Raw genomic sequence first — 16,755 nt, forward strand, 5'->3', positions numbered from 1 at the left:
GCCTGGCAACATCTCCGGTTCAATTGGTGATTTTGCAAGGCAACACAACCAAATTAAATTCAACTTTGTTCGTCCAATACTATTATTTTAAGCCTATTTTCAAGATACTAATTACTAAAAATTTCGGCAATATTTCCCTTAAATATGGACATCCTAAACTATTATTTAGGAAATTACGTCAAATATTTTTAACCTGTTTCAATTTAGCCAAAACAATAGCTAATAACCTGCAAATACATTCACCAACATACACAACTTCATCAACAACCAAATGACCCAAAAACAGTCTTTGCTTCCCCATTTCCAGCTTGTATGTTCAACTATGTAAGGCAAGTCCCTAGTAATAATAGAGATAAATCAGAGGATTGCTAAACTAAGGAGCTCTATCTATGGCCAATGGCTCGACAGCGAACAGTAAAAAAAACTAATTTACAAAACCCCCAGATAAAATAAAAATAAAAAGAAAAGGGCAAAAGGGTAATTGAGAAATGTATAAACTATACAAGATCAGTTTAACTATAATCGATAGAATATCAGCCTCCAACTATTATAGCTTCGGCCATGACTTCAGAAACTATGGAAGAACAGCCAACAACAAGTAAACACACTTCGGAGCATCCAAGGCCCGCAGAACAATTTAAGTCTCAATTGACGATGATTGCATCGATGATTCACCCAAGGAAACAGAAGCCAAAGAAGAGGCCCAAACACGCGCACTTCTGGCCCCTTTCTGAAAATTTCTAATCTTACATAGTTTCAGCTTACTCCATGCTCTCTTAACATCCATTACGTGAGAAGCACGGTCCAACAACGGGTTCGAATCTCCCAAAATCCTCAAATTTAATTGGTGCTTGCACAATACCCATAAAGCTGTAACACGAGGCCAGATTTCCGGAGAAATATAGAGGAACCCCCGCAACACCAGGAATAGAATTGCGAAAACCAAATATGGTTCTTTCACCATCATCTCTCTCCATGATAACCAATACCATGGTTCAGATAATATCTCACCATTGATTATGTCAGAGGCATCATTATGGGCATGGTACTCTGAAGGGTCAACTCCTAATCACATAGAAGAAAAGTCAAGAAACAGTTAAGACATGAAGTGAGCGACAAAGCTCAAAGAAGAAGGTTTCACAAATTGTAGGAAAATAGATACCCAATAAGTAAATGGAGGCCAACCCAACAAAAGGAAAAGGAAAAGGAAATCTGGACACAACCACAAAATACAAAACCACTTACACCTCCAGAAAGACTCTAAAACTACTAACACAGAGACAAGAAAATAAATTTATCAAACAAGAGCGTACTACTAAGCACCAGATATTTCCTAGTTTTTTTTATACAAAGGCTGCAAAGATATTACAATTTGGTGAAGCTAGTCACAAAAGTATAAACATATAAATGAACACTATTGCTTGGTCTCTCAGATATGGAAAAAGCTAGCAGAATTAAGTTTTAGCATACTTGGTTTGATTCAAAATCAGTATCGTTTTAGATTTTCAGTGCAAAAGTTGGAATGCTACTTCCAATCACCCATACGCCTTAACTAAACACCATTAAATGGGTGCAAAATCAGTATCACTTTAGATTTAATTGTGTTTAGTTAGGGCGTATGGGTGATTGGAAGTAGCATTCCAAATTTAGATACTTTCTTAAAATGTGTGTGCAGTTCCAACAATTCTCATTTTGGATCATGAAGGCAATACACAGATCATAAGCTTGCAGTATGCCAGTACCAGTATTTCTCTTGTAAAAGTGTGCCAGGGAATGAAGCTCTTTCGGGCCATAATAGCGTATCCGTGCAGCTTGGTTCACAATGAAGAGTGCAGGTAAACCGTGGACCCCAAATCTTGAGTATAAGCTGAAAATTTCAGACATATAGCAAATAAGCATATTTTGCATGCACATGGGAAAATATAGTGTATGTTAAAGAAACCAGCTCTTCTTTCCCAAGCTGTTTAACTTAAAGATTGGCCTGATTCAGCAGAGAGGAGACCACCAACAAATATGAAAACAAGATAACTACTCAAAATTAAAAAACAAGGATCAGTCATGTGAAGCAAAGTCTCACCTTGGCATGACCATTGATTGTTCAACTGCTATGTGGCCAACTTGTGGGAACATGGAACTCAGAATATCAAATTTAGATCTCATGCTACTTGAAAACGGAGACCTAGAGTCGTAAAAGAGAACAGCGGTATATACATCCTTATGTATAGATCTTAAAACTTGTTCGAGGAATTCGCCATCCACCTGCAAAAAATGTGGGGAATCAGGTAAAGTCTAGTATTTCCATCTGAAACCAACATGCGAATACAGAAATAGAGATCCGAACAGGAGGGAGGTTTAACTTATATATTAATGAGTTTGGACAGAAAAAAGTTTCAGGTTCTGGTACTATACATTGTTGTAAAATCAGGATTCCCACCTCCCACCTCCCCCCTCACCCCACCCACACACATAATCTGTACTTTTTTTGCACACTTTCACCTAGAAAGCAATGTGTTGAACATCGAAATTTGGATTCACAGGTGAATCACAACAGCAGAGGTGCAACCAATATCTTGAAAAACTAACATGTTAATTAGGGCATTGAGGCACTTTACTGATGAGTTGCATTTGATATTATTGTTTAATCACAAGAATGTTACAGTATGCGTGTTGGTGGATCCCTTGTTCTGCCTCGACAGAGGGACAGAGGTCATCCAGTGTCTTGAAGCAGATATAAAGAGAAAAGTAACAGAGGTTTATGGTTCAACTGTTGTCCTATATAATGTTTGACTTCAACAAACTAAATGAGTGTCCTGCAATGAAATATCAGGAATAGAAGCTAGAGCTACATGCAACTGACAATAGGTGGTGAAGCTGGATGCTTGTTGTTATCCCACCATCTGTGGAAGCTAGGACCATGAACTCGATAAGGCAAGCTATCGGGCAATTTCTTTCCAAATTCCTTGGTTAAGGAACAAATTGATGCTCCTACTATTTCTCCATGGTATACTACTATACCATCATAAATCTATCACTAACTTTCATGTGTTTAATTTGAGCACTTCAAGCTCAAAACTTCTTTGTGAAACTAAGGGAGCTTCATGGGCCAGCATAGAAAAGTTTTAATGCTAATGTTCGTGTATCGTATACTCCGTACAACAAAAGCATGACCAATCCATTAAAATCATATTTTAATGTTCGTGTATCGTATAGCTGCACGATTCGCTTCACGGTACACTTTACGAAGCTTTCAATTGGCAGAAGAGGGTAGAATCTTGCGATTGAACGGAGAACGGAGACAGAAAGTGAGTGAAGCGTAGTCCAGCTGAATTTGCAATGTCTAGTGTTACAAGATTAGAACAAAACTTGATGCACCCCACACAAGAAGGTGGTGATAAACACAAGCAGGTGGTGATGAAATAAAGCTAATAAGATTTGAGTGTGCAATCACCAAAAAGAGGGGATTATCACAATGATGAATTAATGATTGATGAATCACTTCCCCTCTCCTTGACAGTTCCACACATGAATGATTTAGCTTAACCCCATATTGATAATTGCAATTACTCATTAATTGAATCCCTTGATTCTAAGCATGAAACTAATTCTCCCAAAAACAATCGCAAACAACATTACAAAAAACAATAAAACAAGCTGAATTTGTAGAAAGAACTTAAGGACATGAAAAGTGGAGTAATTGATGAGCTATGAGTTAAATTAAAAGGCGTAAAGCATAAATTAAAGAGAAAAAAGGAGAAACCTGGATAGAGGTGGACGATGGGATCTGGGGAGGACAACGACGGTGAAGATGGTGGAGGAAGGTATTTGGTGGAGGATTACATGTCAACGGCAAAGAAGAGGTCAAGGAAGGCATCACCAAACAGAACAGCAGCAGCATCATCATCATGAGAATCGTGGTCGTCATCATCAATAAGATATAATCAACAAGAGTCTGGTGTTCGAGGATTGAGGATTGAGGATTAAGGATTGAGGATTGAGGAGCACTGCTTCTGTCGGTTTCCTTCCTCCCCCCAAACCACCAACAAAACGCCGTAGAATGACACCGGTGACAGCCTGACTAAAATACCCAATATTAATATGGATTCTTCTAAACCGTGGGAATTTTGCTTTTATATTTTCTGAAGGGACAAAAATACCCCCGACCAAATTGCAATAGATAAAAAAGAAAGAAATGAGAAATGGTGGTGCGCGGAAGTCGGCGACAACGACAACCCTGAGTCGGCGGTGGGAAAAGCCTAAAACAGACAGAAAAGCTTAGAGAGAAGTAAGAGGAGATCAGAAATATGGGGTTTTTGAGACTGAGAAGCCTGCTTCACCCTTGTAATTGCATCATCAATAACATGGTTGCTGCTAATAAATTTACAATCTTTAAACGAACCCTAATTACAACTACACCATTTGTCAATTCATCATTTGCCACTTCGCCCCCTTGGTCCCTATCACAGCGTCGTGGTGTCAAAGTTCTCGGCTCTGAGGTTCCTTTCTTCTTCTTACTGCAATTGTATTGGGGGGTGCCATTTTAGCTTATGATTCACCCTTTGTTGTTGTTGTTGTTGTTGTTGTTGTTGTTGTTGTTGTTGTTGTTGTTGTTGTTGTTAAATGTTAATGTTGGGTGCAGGTCAGAACTGGGCAGATTGTCCAAAGAAAGGGCCGCATTTATCAGGTTCTAAAAGCACAACACACTCAACATGGAAGGGGAGGAGCATCAATTCAGGTTTGTTTTCCATTCTCAATACCAACTTTCTCCATTTTTCTCAAAAGTTATTAACTTCACTTATATATGTATCAGATCGAGCTTCGAGATGTTGATAGTGGAAACAAAGTCACTGAAAGATTTCGTACGGATGAAGCTATTGAAAGTAAGCTTCTCAACTCTCAAATTTGCTTAATTCAATCTACTAGCAGCTGGCCTGTAGTAGCTCTTTTCTCAAACAAACCATCTACATTTTTTCCTGTAAAAGTTGTATTCTTGGATTGAAACTTCTTGTTTACATTTGTTGATATTGCCATTTATTTATGAGATGCTTCTTTGGAAAAAAACCTAGGACAAGATGTTAATTTCTCACTCTATTTATCATTTAAATCTATGTAGCAACTGAGTCCCAAGTTCCCAACATATATTCTTATGCTGAAACCAAGCATGGTTGAGAATTGAGACTTCTTTGTACCCAAAACTCTTTTCTTGCAACCCTGTTTTTTCGTAGCTGTGCGTCACATGCCTACAATTCTTATTCACTCTTGTTGATCTTATTTTTCTTTCATTCTTTTTATAATATCGTTATGTGTTCGGTTTATTTTTGCAAATTTAGGATTTAGTGTATCTCTTTAGCTAGAAAACAGTTATAAATTGCGTCTTCTGCAGGGGTATATGTTGAAGAGAAGACTTTCCAATACTTATATGCAGAAGGAGATATGGTAGTGTTAACAGAGTGAGTCATTTTCTTTTTGGGGCTTTATGGTTACACCTAACAGTTATTGTACATGTAACTGTTTTACTATAAAAAAAATTGAATGTCCCTAACCTTGGTCTGTCGTATTTTATCAGCCCTGAAACATTTGAACAGTTAGAAGTGCCAAAAGAATTGTTTGGAAAATCTGCTGTCTACCTAAAAGGTTTTTCTCCATCTGATTTCTTTTATCTTGAGCATTCCTTCTCATTGCTTGTTGAATTTTTTGATAGCATTTGCAATGGTGACTTATTTCGAATTAGCAAACTTGTAGCAAACAAAATTAGTGAACTATGATAACTTGTGTGCATATGCTAAAATGAGCTCTCCCTGGCATCTGTTTTAGATATGTTAAGAAGTTATACTTTCAGATCCCACTAAAAGTATCTGAATTCTGAAACAAATCTAGGGCCATAAGCTTCACCAGTTACTCCATCCTCTTCAGATTTAGCCTGTAGAGATGGATAACTATCTAGTAATCAAGTGCTAGAGAGCAGAGACAAAAGGAGTTCGTGCAACAGAAATAAGGAAAACCTAGATCGTTATTGTCTAGTGGAAGTGTTTAAAGTTATGTGCTCTGTCCCAGAATTACCAGACATTTTGTTTTTATGATTTCAATCTTAAAAAAAAGATAGTGGTGGACGGACAGAGGAAGATATTTAGTGACCTTGGGAAAGTAAGAGGGCTTTATGTAAGCATGAGGAGTAGGCATCTGATACTAGCTATATGCTGATTTTGGAGGAAGAATATTATGGTAGATGTTACCTCTCTCGTCTGTAATGATTCTAATCTCCAAATAAAATCTCTCACGTCAACTGTAAAAGAACATAACTCATTATTTTAATATCATAACTGGACTGCAAAGCGAGCCATTATTCCACTAATCCATGACATATTCCAATGCTGATGCAGATGATATGACTGTTAAAGTGCAGTATTATGATGGGAGACCAATGTCTACAACAGTACCTTATCGTGTTACCTGCACTGTTGTTGAAGCACAAGCTCCCATGAAGGGCCTCTCCGTGAATCCTCAGTATGCTTCTACTGATCTTGACATCTTTTTTCTGTGCTTCCCAAAAAGTTTTATGCTCATTTTTTGCCTTGTTTCTTTTGTTTTACATCAAGACTTTTGTAATTCATGTTCGTCTGTTTGATTAATTTGCATAGAGGGTATAAAATTTTCAAGAAAGAAGTTGACTTTGTTTTTTTCCCCTCTGCTTTTCTCCTTGTGCAATTATAGGTTGACATTTATATTCTAGAGTTATGAGGTTGATGCAGTGTTTACCTTTTCTGTAGATGATTTCTTACAAGAGATGGGTGTTGGTCAGTTGGTGCTTTAATTTTGATATTCTGAAATTCTGCATTTGATGATGAGTTGCAACTGTGGGGAAATTGTTGCTGCGTGTTTATCTTTCTAGTATAGTACACTCTAGTGCATAGATCACGGCTCAATAATTGTATTTCAATGATAGTAGAGGGTATGTTTTTTAATGTTCTGTATATGTTGCTTCCAAAAGTTCAAAAACCTTTCAGATACTCTTTGTAGACTCAACCGTTCTTCCTTCTTGGGTTGCTCTTTTGCAGGTATAAAAAGGTTTTGCTGGATAATGGGCTGACAGTTCTTGTGAGTAACTAAATATTTTTTATCTTCTTAGATTAGGCTTATGCTGTAGTTCAAGTGACTTTTTTGTGGCCACTTTTGGGTGCTTGTGTTACCACTTGATCACAGTTTCATATAGGCTTGCATCTGATGCACATTTTACTTTCTCTCTTTAAACTAAATGTTGAAGGAACTATTTCTGTGATTTTGTGAATCCAGGCACCTCCATTCATTGTAACTGGTGATGAAATTGTCGTCAGTACAGCAGATGATTCATATCTCACAAGGTGACATATCATTATCACTTGCCTCAATTTTTCCTTTGCATTCATAGATCATGCCATTTCATTTGCCATGCTTATCTAAAGAGATGGTATTTTTAGGTGCTAGGTTCTTGTTGTTCTCCCTCTGTCCTAGACATGTTGTAAACGTTGAATTGACAAAGGCTTGTATTCTAAATTAAAATATATGTCCATACGGTGATACGGGTATAAAATTCTCTTACGCGCACTGTAGGTAAAATGGTAGAGAAATTATACATTAAGTGATCAAACTTATATGTAAAAGATTTAGTTGATCTCAAATTAGAAACATCATATACATAGGCCACAGAGAGTATTATCTGACTATTCCATCGCAGTTGCTTTGCTTATCGCTATTCAAATCTGAGAGCAATATAGCTGCAAGATTCTTTGTGTACTTTATATGTCGGCACTATTGCTGTGCTCATATGGATCCGAGTGTTGTTTTCTTTTTAGTGGCAGACTCCTTGTTTATTTGTTTGACATAAATGCAATGAGTTCTACTTTCTAAGAAATATGGAAGTAGATCTTCTTACAGTCAGCCAAAGAGTTTGGGCACTTCCCAAGAACAGCAACTTTCTGAAAGTGCAATTTTTACCAGATAGTTCTCAACAGCTTTCAACTTTCTACATCCTATTGAATGACCACTAGTTTTTAGGAGGGGCTTGTCATTGAAACCTAGACAACTTATTAAGAGAAGAAAGAAACGCCGTAGTTACTTGCTGCCGTACTTGCTGTTGTGGAATAAGTGTGCCTCTGTGTATTAGAACTTTAGGAGGCACTATTTAATCAATAGGCCTTAGTTGTTGTGTGCATAATCAGTTGATTCATATCTGCACCACTTGACTGCTGAAATTGTGCACCTTTGAAATGGGAAACGGGAAACGTTAGAGGTCTAGGCGCTTCCCACATACCCCATGGGTCCCAGAGGGTTTCATATTGGGTGCTTAGAAACATCTCCTAGACCTCCTAAATGACATTTAAAGGGACTTTTGAACAAACGCGCGTTGCGGAATAAATGGCATTCCGGGCCTTAAGGGAATAAGTTGGTTTTTTTTCCGACCAAACCTTGTTATTTGACCATATTAAACATTCCCCAAAATTTGAGGAGATCCAAAAAGAACCCACCAAGTGGGTCAAATTTGGTCAAAAAATGTGCATTAGATGGGGGATTTTGGCAAATTTTTACATTTTAGGAAACGGGAAACGTTAGAGGTGCGGGAACTTCCCACATACTCCATGGGTCCCTGACTCCCCGAGGGTCATATTGGGTGCTTAGAAGCATCTCCTAGGCCTCCTAAATGGCATTTAAAGGGACTTTTGAAAAAACGCGCGTTGCGGAATAAATGGCATTCCGGGGCCTTAAGGGATCAATAAGTTGGTTTTTTTTCCGACTAAACCTTGTTATATGACCATATTAAACATTCCCCAAAATTTGAGGAGATCCAAAAAAAATCCACCAAATGGGTCAAATTTGGTCAAAAAGTGTGCATTAGGTGGGGGATTTTGGCAAATTTTTACATTTTAGGAAACGGGAAACGTTAGAGGTCCAGGCGCTTCCCAGTTCCCACATACCCCATGGGTCCCCGGGGGTCTTATTGGGTGCTTAGAAGCATCTCCTAGGCCTCCTAAATGGCATTTAAAGGGACTTTTGAAAAACCGCCGTTGCAGAATAAGTGGCATTTCGGGGCCTTAAAGGACCAATAAGTTGGTTTTTTTTTCGACCAAACCTTGTTATATGGCCATATTAAACATTCCCCAAAATTTGAGGAGATCCAAAAAAAATCCACCAAGTGGGTCAAATTTGGTCAAAAAGTGTGCACTATGTGGGGGATTTTGGCAAATTTTTACATTTTAGGAAACGGGAAACTTAGAGGTCCGGGCGCTTCCCACATACCCCGGGGGTCATATCTGGTGCTTAGAAGCATCTCCTAGGCCTCCTAAACGGCATTTAAAGGGACTTTTGATAAAACGCGCGTTGCGGAATAAATGGCATTCCGGGGCCTTAAGGGATCAATAAGTTGGTTTTTTTTCCGACTAAACCTTGTTATATGACCATATTAAACATTCCCCAAAATTTGAGGAGATCCAAAAAAAATCCACCAAATGGGTCAAATTTGGTCAAAAAGTGTGCATTAGGTGGGTGATTTTGGCAAATTTTTACATTTTAGGAAACGGGAAACGTTAGAGGTCCAGGCGCTTCCCAGTTCCCACATACCCCATGGGTCCCCGGGGGTCTTATTGGGTGCTTAGAAGCATCTCCTAGGCCTCCTAAATGGCATTTAAAGGGACTTTTGAAAAACCGTCGTTGCAATAAGTGGCATTTCGGGGCCTTAAAGGACCAATAAGTTGGTTTTTTTTTCGACCAAACCTTGTTATATGGCCATATTAAACATTCCCCAAAATTTGAGGAGATCCAAAAAAAATCCACCAAGTGGGTCAAATTTGGTCAAAAAGTGTGCATTATAGGTGGGCGATTTTGACTAATTTTTACATTTTAAGAAACTTGAAACGTTAGAGGTTCGGGCGCTTCCCACATACCCTTTGGGTCCCCAGGGGTCATATTGGGTGCTTAGTAGCATCTCCCCGGCCTCCTAAATGGCATTTAAAGGGAATTCGAAAAAACGCGCGTTGTGAAATAAATGGAATTCCGGGGCCTTAAGGGACCAATTAGTTGATTTTTTTCCGACCAAACCTTATTATATGACCATATTATACATTCCCCAAAATTTGAGGAGATCTAAAAAAAACCCACAAAACGGGTCAAATTTGGTCGAAAAGTGTGCATTATAGGTGGGCGATTTTGGCTAATTTTTACATTTTAAGAAACTTGAAATGTTAGAGGTCCGGGCGCTTCCCACATACCCTTTGGGTCCCCAGGGGTCATATTGGGATGCTTAGCAGCATCTCCCCAGCCTCCTAAATGGCATTTAAAGGGACTTCGAAAAAACGCGCGTTGTGAAATAAATGGAATTCCGGGACCTTAAGGGACCAATTAGTTGGTTTTTTTTCCGACCAAACCTTATTATATGACCATATTATACATTCCCCAAAATTTGAGGAGATCTAAAAAAAAAATCACAAAACGGGTCAAATTTGGTCGAAAAGTGTGCATTATAGGTGGGTGATTTTGGCTAATTTTTAAATTTTAAGAAACTTGAAACTTTAGAGGTCCGGGCACTTCCCACATACCCTATGGGTCCTAGGGGTCATATTGGGTGCTTAGCAACATTTCCCCGGCCTCCTAAATGGCATTTAAAGGGACTTCGAAAAAACGCGCGTCGTGAAATAAATGGAATTCCGGGACCTTAAGGGTCCAATAAGTTGGTTTTTTTCCGACCAAACCTTATTATATGACCATATTATACATTCCCCAAAATTTGAGGAGATCTAAAAAAAAACCACAAAACGGGTCAAATTTGGTCGAAAAGTGTGCATTATAGGTGGGCGATTTTGGCTAATTTTTACATTTTAAGAAGCTTGAAATGTTAGAGGTCCGGGCGCTTCCCACATACCCTTTGGGTCCCCAGGGGTCATATTGGGTGCTTAGCAGCATCTCCCCAGCCTCCTAAATGGCATTTAAAGGGACTTCGAAAAAACGCGCGTTGTGAAATAAATGGAATTCCGGGACCTTAAGGGACCAATTAGTTGGTTTTTTTTTCCGACCAAACCTTATTATATGACCATATTATACATTCCCCAAAATTTGAGGAGATCTAAAAAAAACCACAAAACGGGTCAAATTTGGTCGAAAAGTGTGCATTATAGGTGGGTGATTTTGGCTAATTTTTAAATTTTAAGAAACTTGAAACTTTAGAGGTCCGGGCACTTCCCACATACCCTATGGGTCCTAGGGGTCATATTGGGTGCTTAGCAACATTTCCCCGGCCTCCTAAATGGCATTTGAAGGGACTTCGAAAAAACGCGCGTTGTGAAATAAATGGAATTCCGGGACCTTAAGGGTCCAATAAGTTGGTTTTTTCCGACCAAACCTTTTTATATGACCATATTATACAATCCCCAAAATTTGAGGAGATCTAAAAAAAACCATAAAACGGGTCAAATTTGGTCGAAAAGTGTGCATTATAGGTGGGCGATTTTGGCTAATTTTTACATTTTAAGAAACTTGAATCGTTAGAGGTTCGGGCGCTTCCCACATACCCTTTGGGTCCCCAGGGGTCATATTGGGTGCTTAGCAGCATCTCCCCGGCCTCCTAAATGGCATTTAAAGGGACTTCGAAAAAACGCGCGTTGTGAAATAAATGGAATTCCGGGGCCTTAAGGGACGAATAAGTTGGTTTTTTCCCGACCAAACCTTATTATATGACCATATTATACATTATCCAAAATTTGAGAAGATCTAAAAAAAAACCACAAAACGGGTCAAATTTGGTCGAAAATGGTGCATTATAGGTGGGCGATTTTGGCTAATTTTTACATTTTAAGAAACTTGAAACGTTAGAGGTCCGGGCGCTTCCCACATACCCTTTGGGTCCCCAGGGGTCATATTGGGTGCTTAGCAACATCTCCCCGGCCTCCTAAATGGCATTTAAAGGGAATTCGAAAAAACGCGCGTTGTGAAATAAATGGAATTCCGGGGTCTTAAGGGACCAATTAGTTGGTTTTTTTCTGACCAAACCTTATTATATGACCATATTATACATTCTCCAAAATTCGAGGAGATCTAAAAAAAACCACAAAACGGGTCAAATTTGGTCGAAAAGTGTGCATTATTGGTGGGTGATTTTGGCTAATTTTTAAATTTTAAGAAACTTAAAACGTTAGAGGTCCGGGCACTTCCCACATACCCTATGGGTCCCAGGGGTCATATTGGGTGCTTAGCAACATTTCCCCGGCCTCCTAAATGGCATTTAAAGGGACTTCGAAAAAACGCGCGTTGTGAAATAAATGGAATTCCGGGACCTTAAGGGTCCAATAAGTTGGTTTTTTCCCGACCAAACCTTTTTATATGACCATATTATACATTCCCCAAAATTTGAGGAAATCTAAAAAAAACCCATAAAACGGGTCAAATTTGGTCGAAAAGTGTGCATTATAGGTGGGCGATTTTTGCTAATTTTTACATTTTAAGAAACTTGAAACGTTAGAGGTTCGGGCGCTTCCCACATACCCTTTGGGTCCCCAAGGGTCATATTGGGTGCTTAGCAGCATCTCCCCGGGCTCCTAAATGGCATTTAAAGGGACTTCGAAAAAACGCGCGTTGTGAAATAAATGGAATTCCGGGGCCTTAAGGGACCAATAAGTTGGTTTTTTCCCGACCAAACCTTATTATATGACCATATTATACATTATCCAAAATTTGAGAAGATCTAAAAAAAAACCACAAAACGGGTCAAATTTGCTCGAAAAGTGTGCATTATAGGTGGGCGATTTTGGCTAATTTTTACATTTTAAGAAACTTGAAACGTTAGAGGTCCGGGCGCTTCCCACATACCCTTTGGGTCCCCAGGGGTCATATTGGGTGCTTAGCAGCATCTCCCCGGCCTCCTAAATGTCATTTAAAGGGACTTCGAAAAAACGCGCGTTGTGAAATAAATGGAATTCCGGGGCCTTAAGGGACCAATTAGTTGGTTTTTTTCTGACCAAACCTTATTATATGACCATATTATACATTCTCCAAAATTTGAGGAGATCTAAAAAAAAACCACAAAACGGGTCAAATTTGGTCGAAAAGTGTGCATAGGTGGGCGATTTTTGCTAATTTTTACATTTTAAGAAACTTGAAACGTTAGAGGTTCGGGCGCTTCCCACATACCCTTTGGGTCCCCAGGGGTCATATTGGGTGCTTAGCAGCATCTCCCCAGCCTCCTAAATGGCATTTAAAGGGACTTCGAAAAAACGCGCGTTGTGAAATAAATGGAATTCCGGGACCTTAAGGGACCAGTTAGTTGGTTTTTTTTCCGACCAAACCTTATTATATGACCATATTATACATTTCCCAAAATTTGAGGAGATCTAAAAAAAACCCACAAAACGGGTCAAATTTGGTCGAAAAGTGTGCATTATAGGTGGGCGATTTTGGCTAATTTTTACATTTTAAGAAACTTGAAATGTTAGAGGTCCGGGCGCTTCCCACATACCCTTTCGGTCCCCAGGGGTCATATTGGGTGCTTAGCAGCATCTCCCCAGCCTCCTAAATGGCATTTAAAGGGACTTCGAAAAAACGCGCGTTGTGAAATAAATGGAATTCCGGGACTTTAAGGGACCAATTAGTTGGTTTTTTTTCCGACCAAACCTTATTATATGACCATATTATACATTCCCCAAAATTTGAGGAGATCTAAAAAAAACCACAAAACGGGTCAAATTTGGTCGAAAAGTGTGCATTATAGGTGGGTGATTTTGGCTAATTTTTAAATTTTAAGAAACTTGAAACTTTAGAGGTCCGGGCACTTCCCACATACCCTATGGGTCCTAGGGGTCATATTGGGTGCTTAACAACATTTCCCCGGCCTCCTAAATGGCATTTAAAGGGACTTCGAAAAAACGCGCGTTGTGAAATAAATGGAATTCCGGGGCCTTAAGGACCAATAAGTTTATTTTTTCCCGACCAAACCTTATTATATGACCATATTATACATTCCCCAAAATTTTATGAGATCTAAAAAAAAAAATCACAAAACGGGTCAAATTTGGTCGAAAAGTGTTCATTATAGGTGGGCGATTTTGGCTAATTTTTAAGTTTTAAGAAACTTGAAACGTTAGAGGTTCGGGCGCTTCCCTCATACCCTTTGGGTCCCCAGGGGTCATATTGGGTGCTTAGCAGCATCTCCCCAGCCTCCTAAATGTCATTTAAATGGACTTCGGAAAAACGCGCGTTGTGAAATAAATGGAATTCCGGGGCATTAAGGGACCAATTAGTTGGTTTTTTTCTGACCAAACCTTATTATATGACCATATTATACATTCTCCAAAATTTGAGGAGATCTAAAAAAAAACCACAAAACGGGTCAAATTTGGTCGAAAAGTGTGCATTATAGGTGGGTGATTTTGGCTAAATTTTAAATTTTAAGAAACTTGAAACGTTAGAGGTCCGGGCACTTCCCACATACCCTTTGGGTCCCCAGGGGTCATATTGGGATGCTTAGCAGCATCTCCCCAGCCTCCTAAATGGCATTTAAAGGGACTTCGAAAAAACGCGCGTTGTGAAATAAATGGAATTCCGGGACCTTAAGGGACCAATTAGTTGGTTTTTTTTCCGACCAAACCTTATTATATGACCATATTATACATTCCCCAAAATTTGAGGAGATCTAAAAAAAAAATCACAAAACGGGTCAAATTTGGTCGAAAAGTGTGCATTATAGGTGGGTGATTTTGGCTAATTTTTAAATTTTAAGAAACTTGAAACTTTAGAGGTCCGGGCACTTCCCACATACCCTATGGTTCCTAGGGGTCATATTGGGTGCTTAGCAACATTTCCCCGGCCTCCTAAATGGCATTTAAAGGGACTTCGAAAAAACGCGCGTCGTGAAATAAATGGAATTCCGGGACCTTAAGGGTCCAATAAGTTGGTTTTTTTCCGACCAAACCTTATTATATGACCATATTATACATTCCCCAAAATTTGAGGAGATCTAAAAAAAAACCACAAAACGGGTCAAATTTGGTCAAAAAGTTGCATTATAGGTGGGCGATTTTGGCTAATTTTTACATTTTAAGAAACTTGAAATGTTAGAGGTCCGGGCGCTTCCCACATACCCTTTCGGTCCCCAGGGGTCATATTGGGTGCTTAGCAACATCTCCCCAGCCTCCTAAATGGCATTTAAAGGGACTTCGAAAAAACGCGCGTTGTGAAATAAATGGAATTCCGGGACTTTAAGGGACCAATTAGTTGGTTTTTTTTTCCGACCAAACCTTATTATATGACCATATTATACATTCCCCAAAATTTGAGGAGATCTAAAAAAAACCACAAAACGGGTCAAATTTGGTCGAAAAGTGTGCATTATAGGTGGGTGATTTTGGCTAATTTTTAAATTTTAAGAAACTTGAAACTTTAGAGGTCCGGGCACTTCCCACATACCCTATGGGTCCTAGGGGTCATATTGGGTGCTTAGCAACATTTCCCCGGCCTCCTAAATGGCATTTAAAGGGACTTCGAAAAAACGCGCGTTGTGAAATAAATGGAATTCCGGGGCCTTAAGGGACCAATAAGTTTATTTTTTCCCGACCAAACCTTATTATATGACCATATTATACATTCCCCAAAATTTTATGAGATCTAAAAAAAAAATCACAAAACGGGTCAAATTTGGTCGAAAAGTGTTCATTATAGGTGGGCGATTTTGGCTAATTTTTAAGTTTTAAGAAACTTGAAACGTTAGAGGTTCGGGCGCTTCCCTCATACCCTTTGGGTCCCCAGGGGTCATATTGGGTGCTTAGCAGCATCTCCCCAGCCTCCTAAATGTCATTTAAATGGACTTCGGAAAAACGCGCGTTGTGAAATAAATGGAATTCCGGGGCATTAAGGGACCAATTAGTTGGTTTTTTTCTGACCAAACCTTATTATATGACCATATTATACATTCTCCAAAATTTGAGGAGATCTAAAAAAAAACCACAAAACGGGTCAAATTTGGTCGAAAAGTGTGCATTATAGGTGGGTGATTTTGGCTAATTTTTAAATTTTAAGAAACTTGAAACGTTAGAGGTCCGGGCACTTCCCACATACCCTATTGGTCTCAGGGGTCATATGGGTGCTTAGCAACATTTCTCCGGCCTCCTAAATGGCATTTAAAGGGACTTCGAAAAAACGCGCGTTGTGAAATAAATGGAATTCCGGGACCTTAAGGGTCCAATAAGTTGGTTTTTTCCCGACCAAACCTTTTTATATGACCATATTATACAATCCCCAAAATTTGAGGAAATCTAAAAAAAACCATAAAACGGGTCAAATTTGGTCGAAAAGTGTGCATTATAGGTGGGCGATTTTGGCTAATTTTTACATTTTAAGAAACTTGAATCGTTAGAGGTTCGGGCGCTTCCCACATACCCTTTGGGTCCCCAGGGGTCATATTGGGTGCTTATCAGCATCTCCCCGGCCTCCTAAATGGCATTTAAAGGGACTTCGAAAAAACGCGCGTTGTGAAATAAATGGAATTCCGGGGCCTTAAAGGACGAATAAGTTGGTTTTTTCCCGACCAAACCTTATTATATGACTATATTATACATTATCCAAAATTTGAGAAGATCTAAAAAAAACCACAAAACGGGTCAAATTTGGTCGAAAAGGGTGCATTATAGGTGGGCGATTTTGGCTAATTTTTACATTTTAAGAAACTTGAAACGTTAGAGGTCCGGGCGCTTCCCATATACCCTTTGGGTCCCCAGGGGTCATATTGGGTGCTTAGCAACATCTCCC

The 16,755-nt window shown here is 39.1% G+C and overlaps 2 protein-coding genes across 4 annotated transcripts in view; one reads left to right on the top strand and one right to left on the bottom strand.

The window, feature by feature from the left end:
- Nucleotides 1-272: 272 nt before the first annotated feature.
- Nucleotides 273-4,068, bottom strand: LOC110790438 (5'-adenylylsulfate reductase-like 7). The gene is made up of 4 exons (XM_021995221.2): nt 3,758-4,068; nt 2,078-2,259; nt 1,743-1,867; nt 273-1,065 (listed from the first exon to the last, which is right to left on the bottom strand). Exons 1-4 carry the CDS (start codon nt 3,923-3,925, stop codon nt 638-640), a joined length of 903 nt encoding a protein of 300 aa, XP_021850913.1. The 5' UTR covers nt 3,926-4,068; the 3' UTR covers nt 273-637.
- Nucleotides 4,069-4,157: 89 nt separating this feature from the next.
- Nucleotides 4,158-16,755, top strand: part of LOC110790440 (uncharacterized) — a 47,480-nt gene continuing 34,882 nt past the window's right edge. The window contains exons 1-9 of one of the 3 annotated variants that reach the window (XR_008918622.1): nt 4,158-4,493; nt 4,637-4,732; nt 4,808-4,877; nt 5,381-5,447; nt 5,564-5,631; nt 6,378-6,501; nt 6,765-6,946; nt 7,053-7,092; nt 7,288-7,355. Coding sequence is in view for 2 of the 3 variants with exons in the window: in XM_021995223.2 (XP_021850915.1) it covers nt 4,302-4,493; nt 4,637-4,732; nt 4,808-4,877; nt 5,381-5,447; nt 5,564-5,631; nt 6,378-6,501; nt 7,053-7,092; nt 7,288-7,355 (725 nt within the window). In the remaining variant the exon portion in view is untranslated. Of the gene's footprint in view, nt 4,494-4,636; nt 4,733-4,807; nt 4,878-5,380; nt 5,448-5,563; nt 5,632-6,377; nt 6,502-6,764; nt 6,951-7,052; nt 7,093-7,287; nt 7,356-16,755 lie in introns of those variants that run through there. The other 2 variants (XM_021995223.2, XM_021995224.2) reach the window with 2 other exon arrangements.

This window comes from Spinacia oleracea, chromosome 4 (assembly GCF_020520425.1).
Source record: "Spinacia oleracea cultivar Varoflay chromosome 4, BTI_SOV_V1, whole genome shotgun sequence".
Classification (NCBI taxonomy): Eukaryota; Viridiplantae; Streptophyta; class Magnoliopsida; order Caryophyllales; family Amaranthaceae; genus Spinacia; species Spinacia oleracea.

Bases quoted from the DNA above. Each gene is read 5' to 3' on its own strand.
- LOC110790438 (XM_021995221.2), bottom strand. From the start codon at position 3,925: ATGATGACGACCACGATTCTCATGATGATGATGCTGCTGCTGTTCTGT. The intron at 1,868-2,077 runs GTGAGACTTTGC...TGAAATTTTCAG, and splicing joins CAATCAATGGTCATGCCAAG to CTTATACTCAAGATTTGGGG. The intron at 1,066-1,742 runs GTACTGGCATAC...CTATGTGATTAG, and splicing joins CTTTTACAAGAGAAATACTG to GAGTTGACCCTTCAGAGTAC.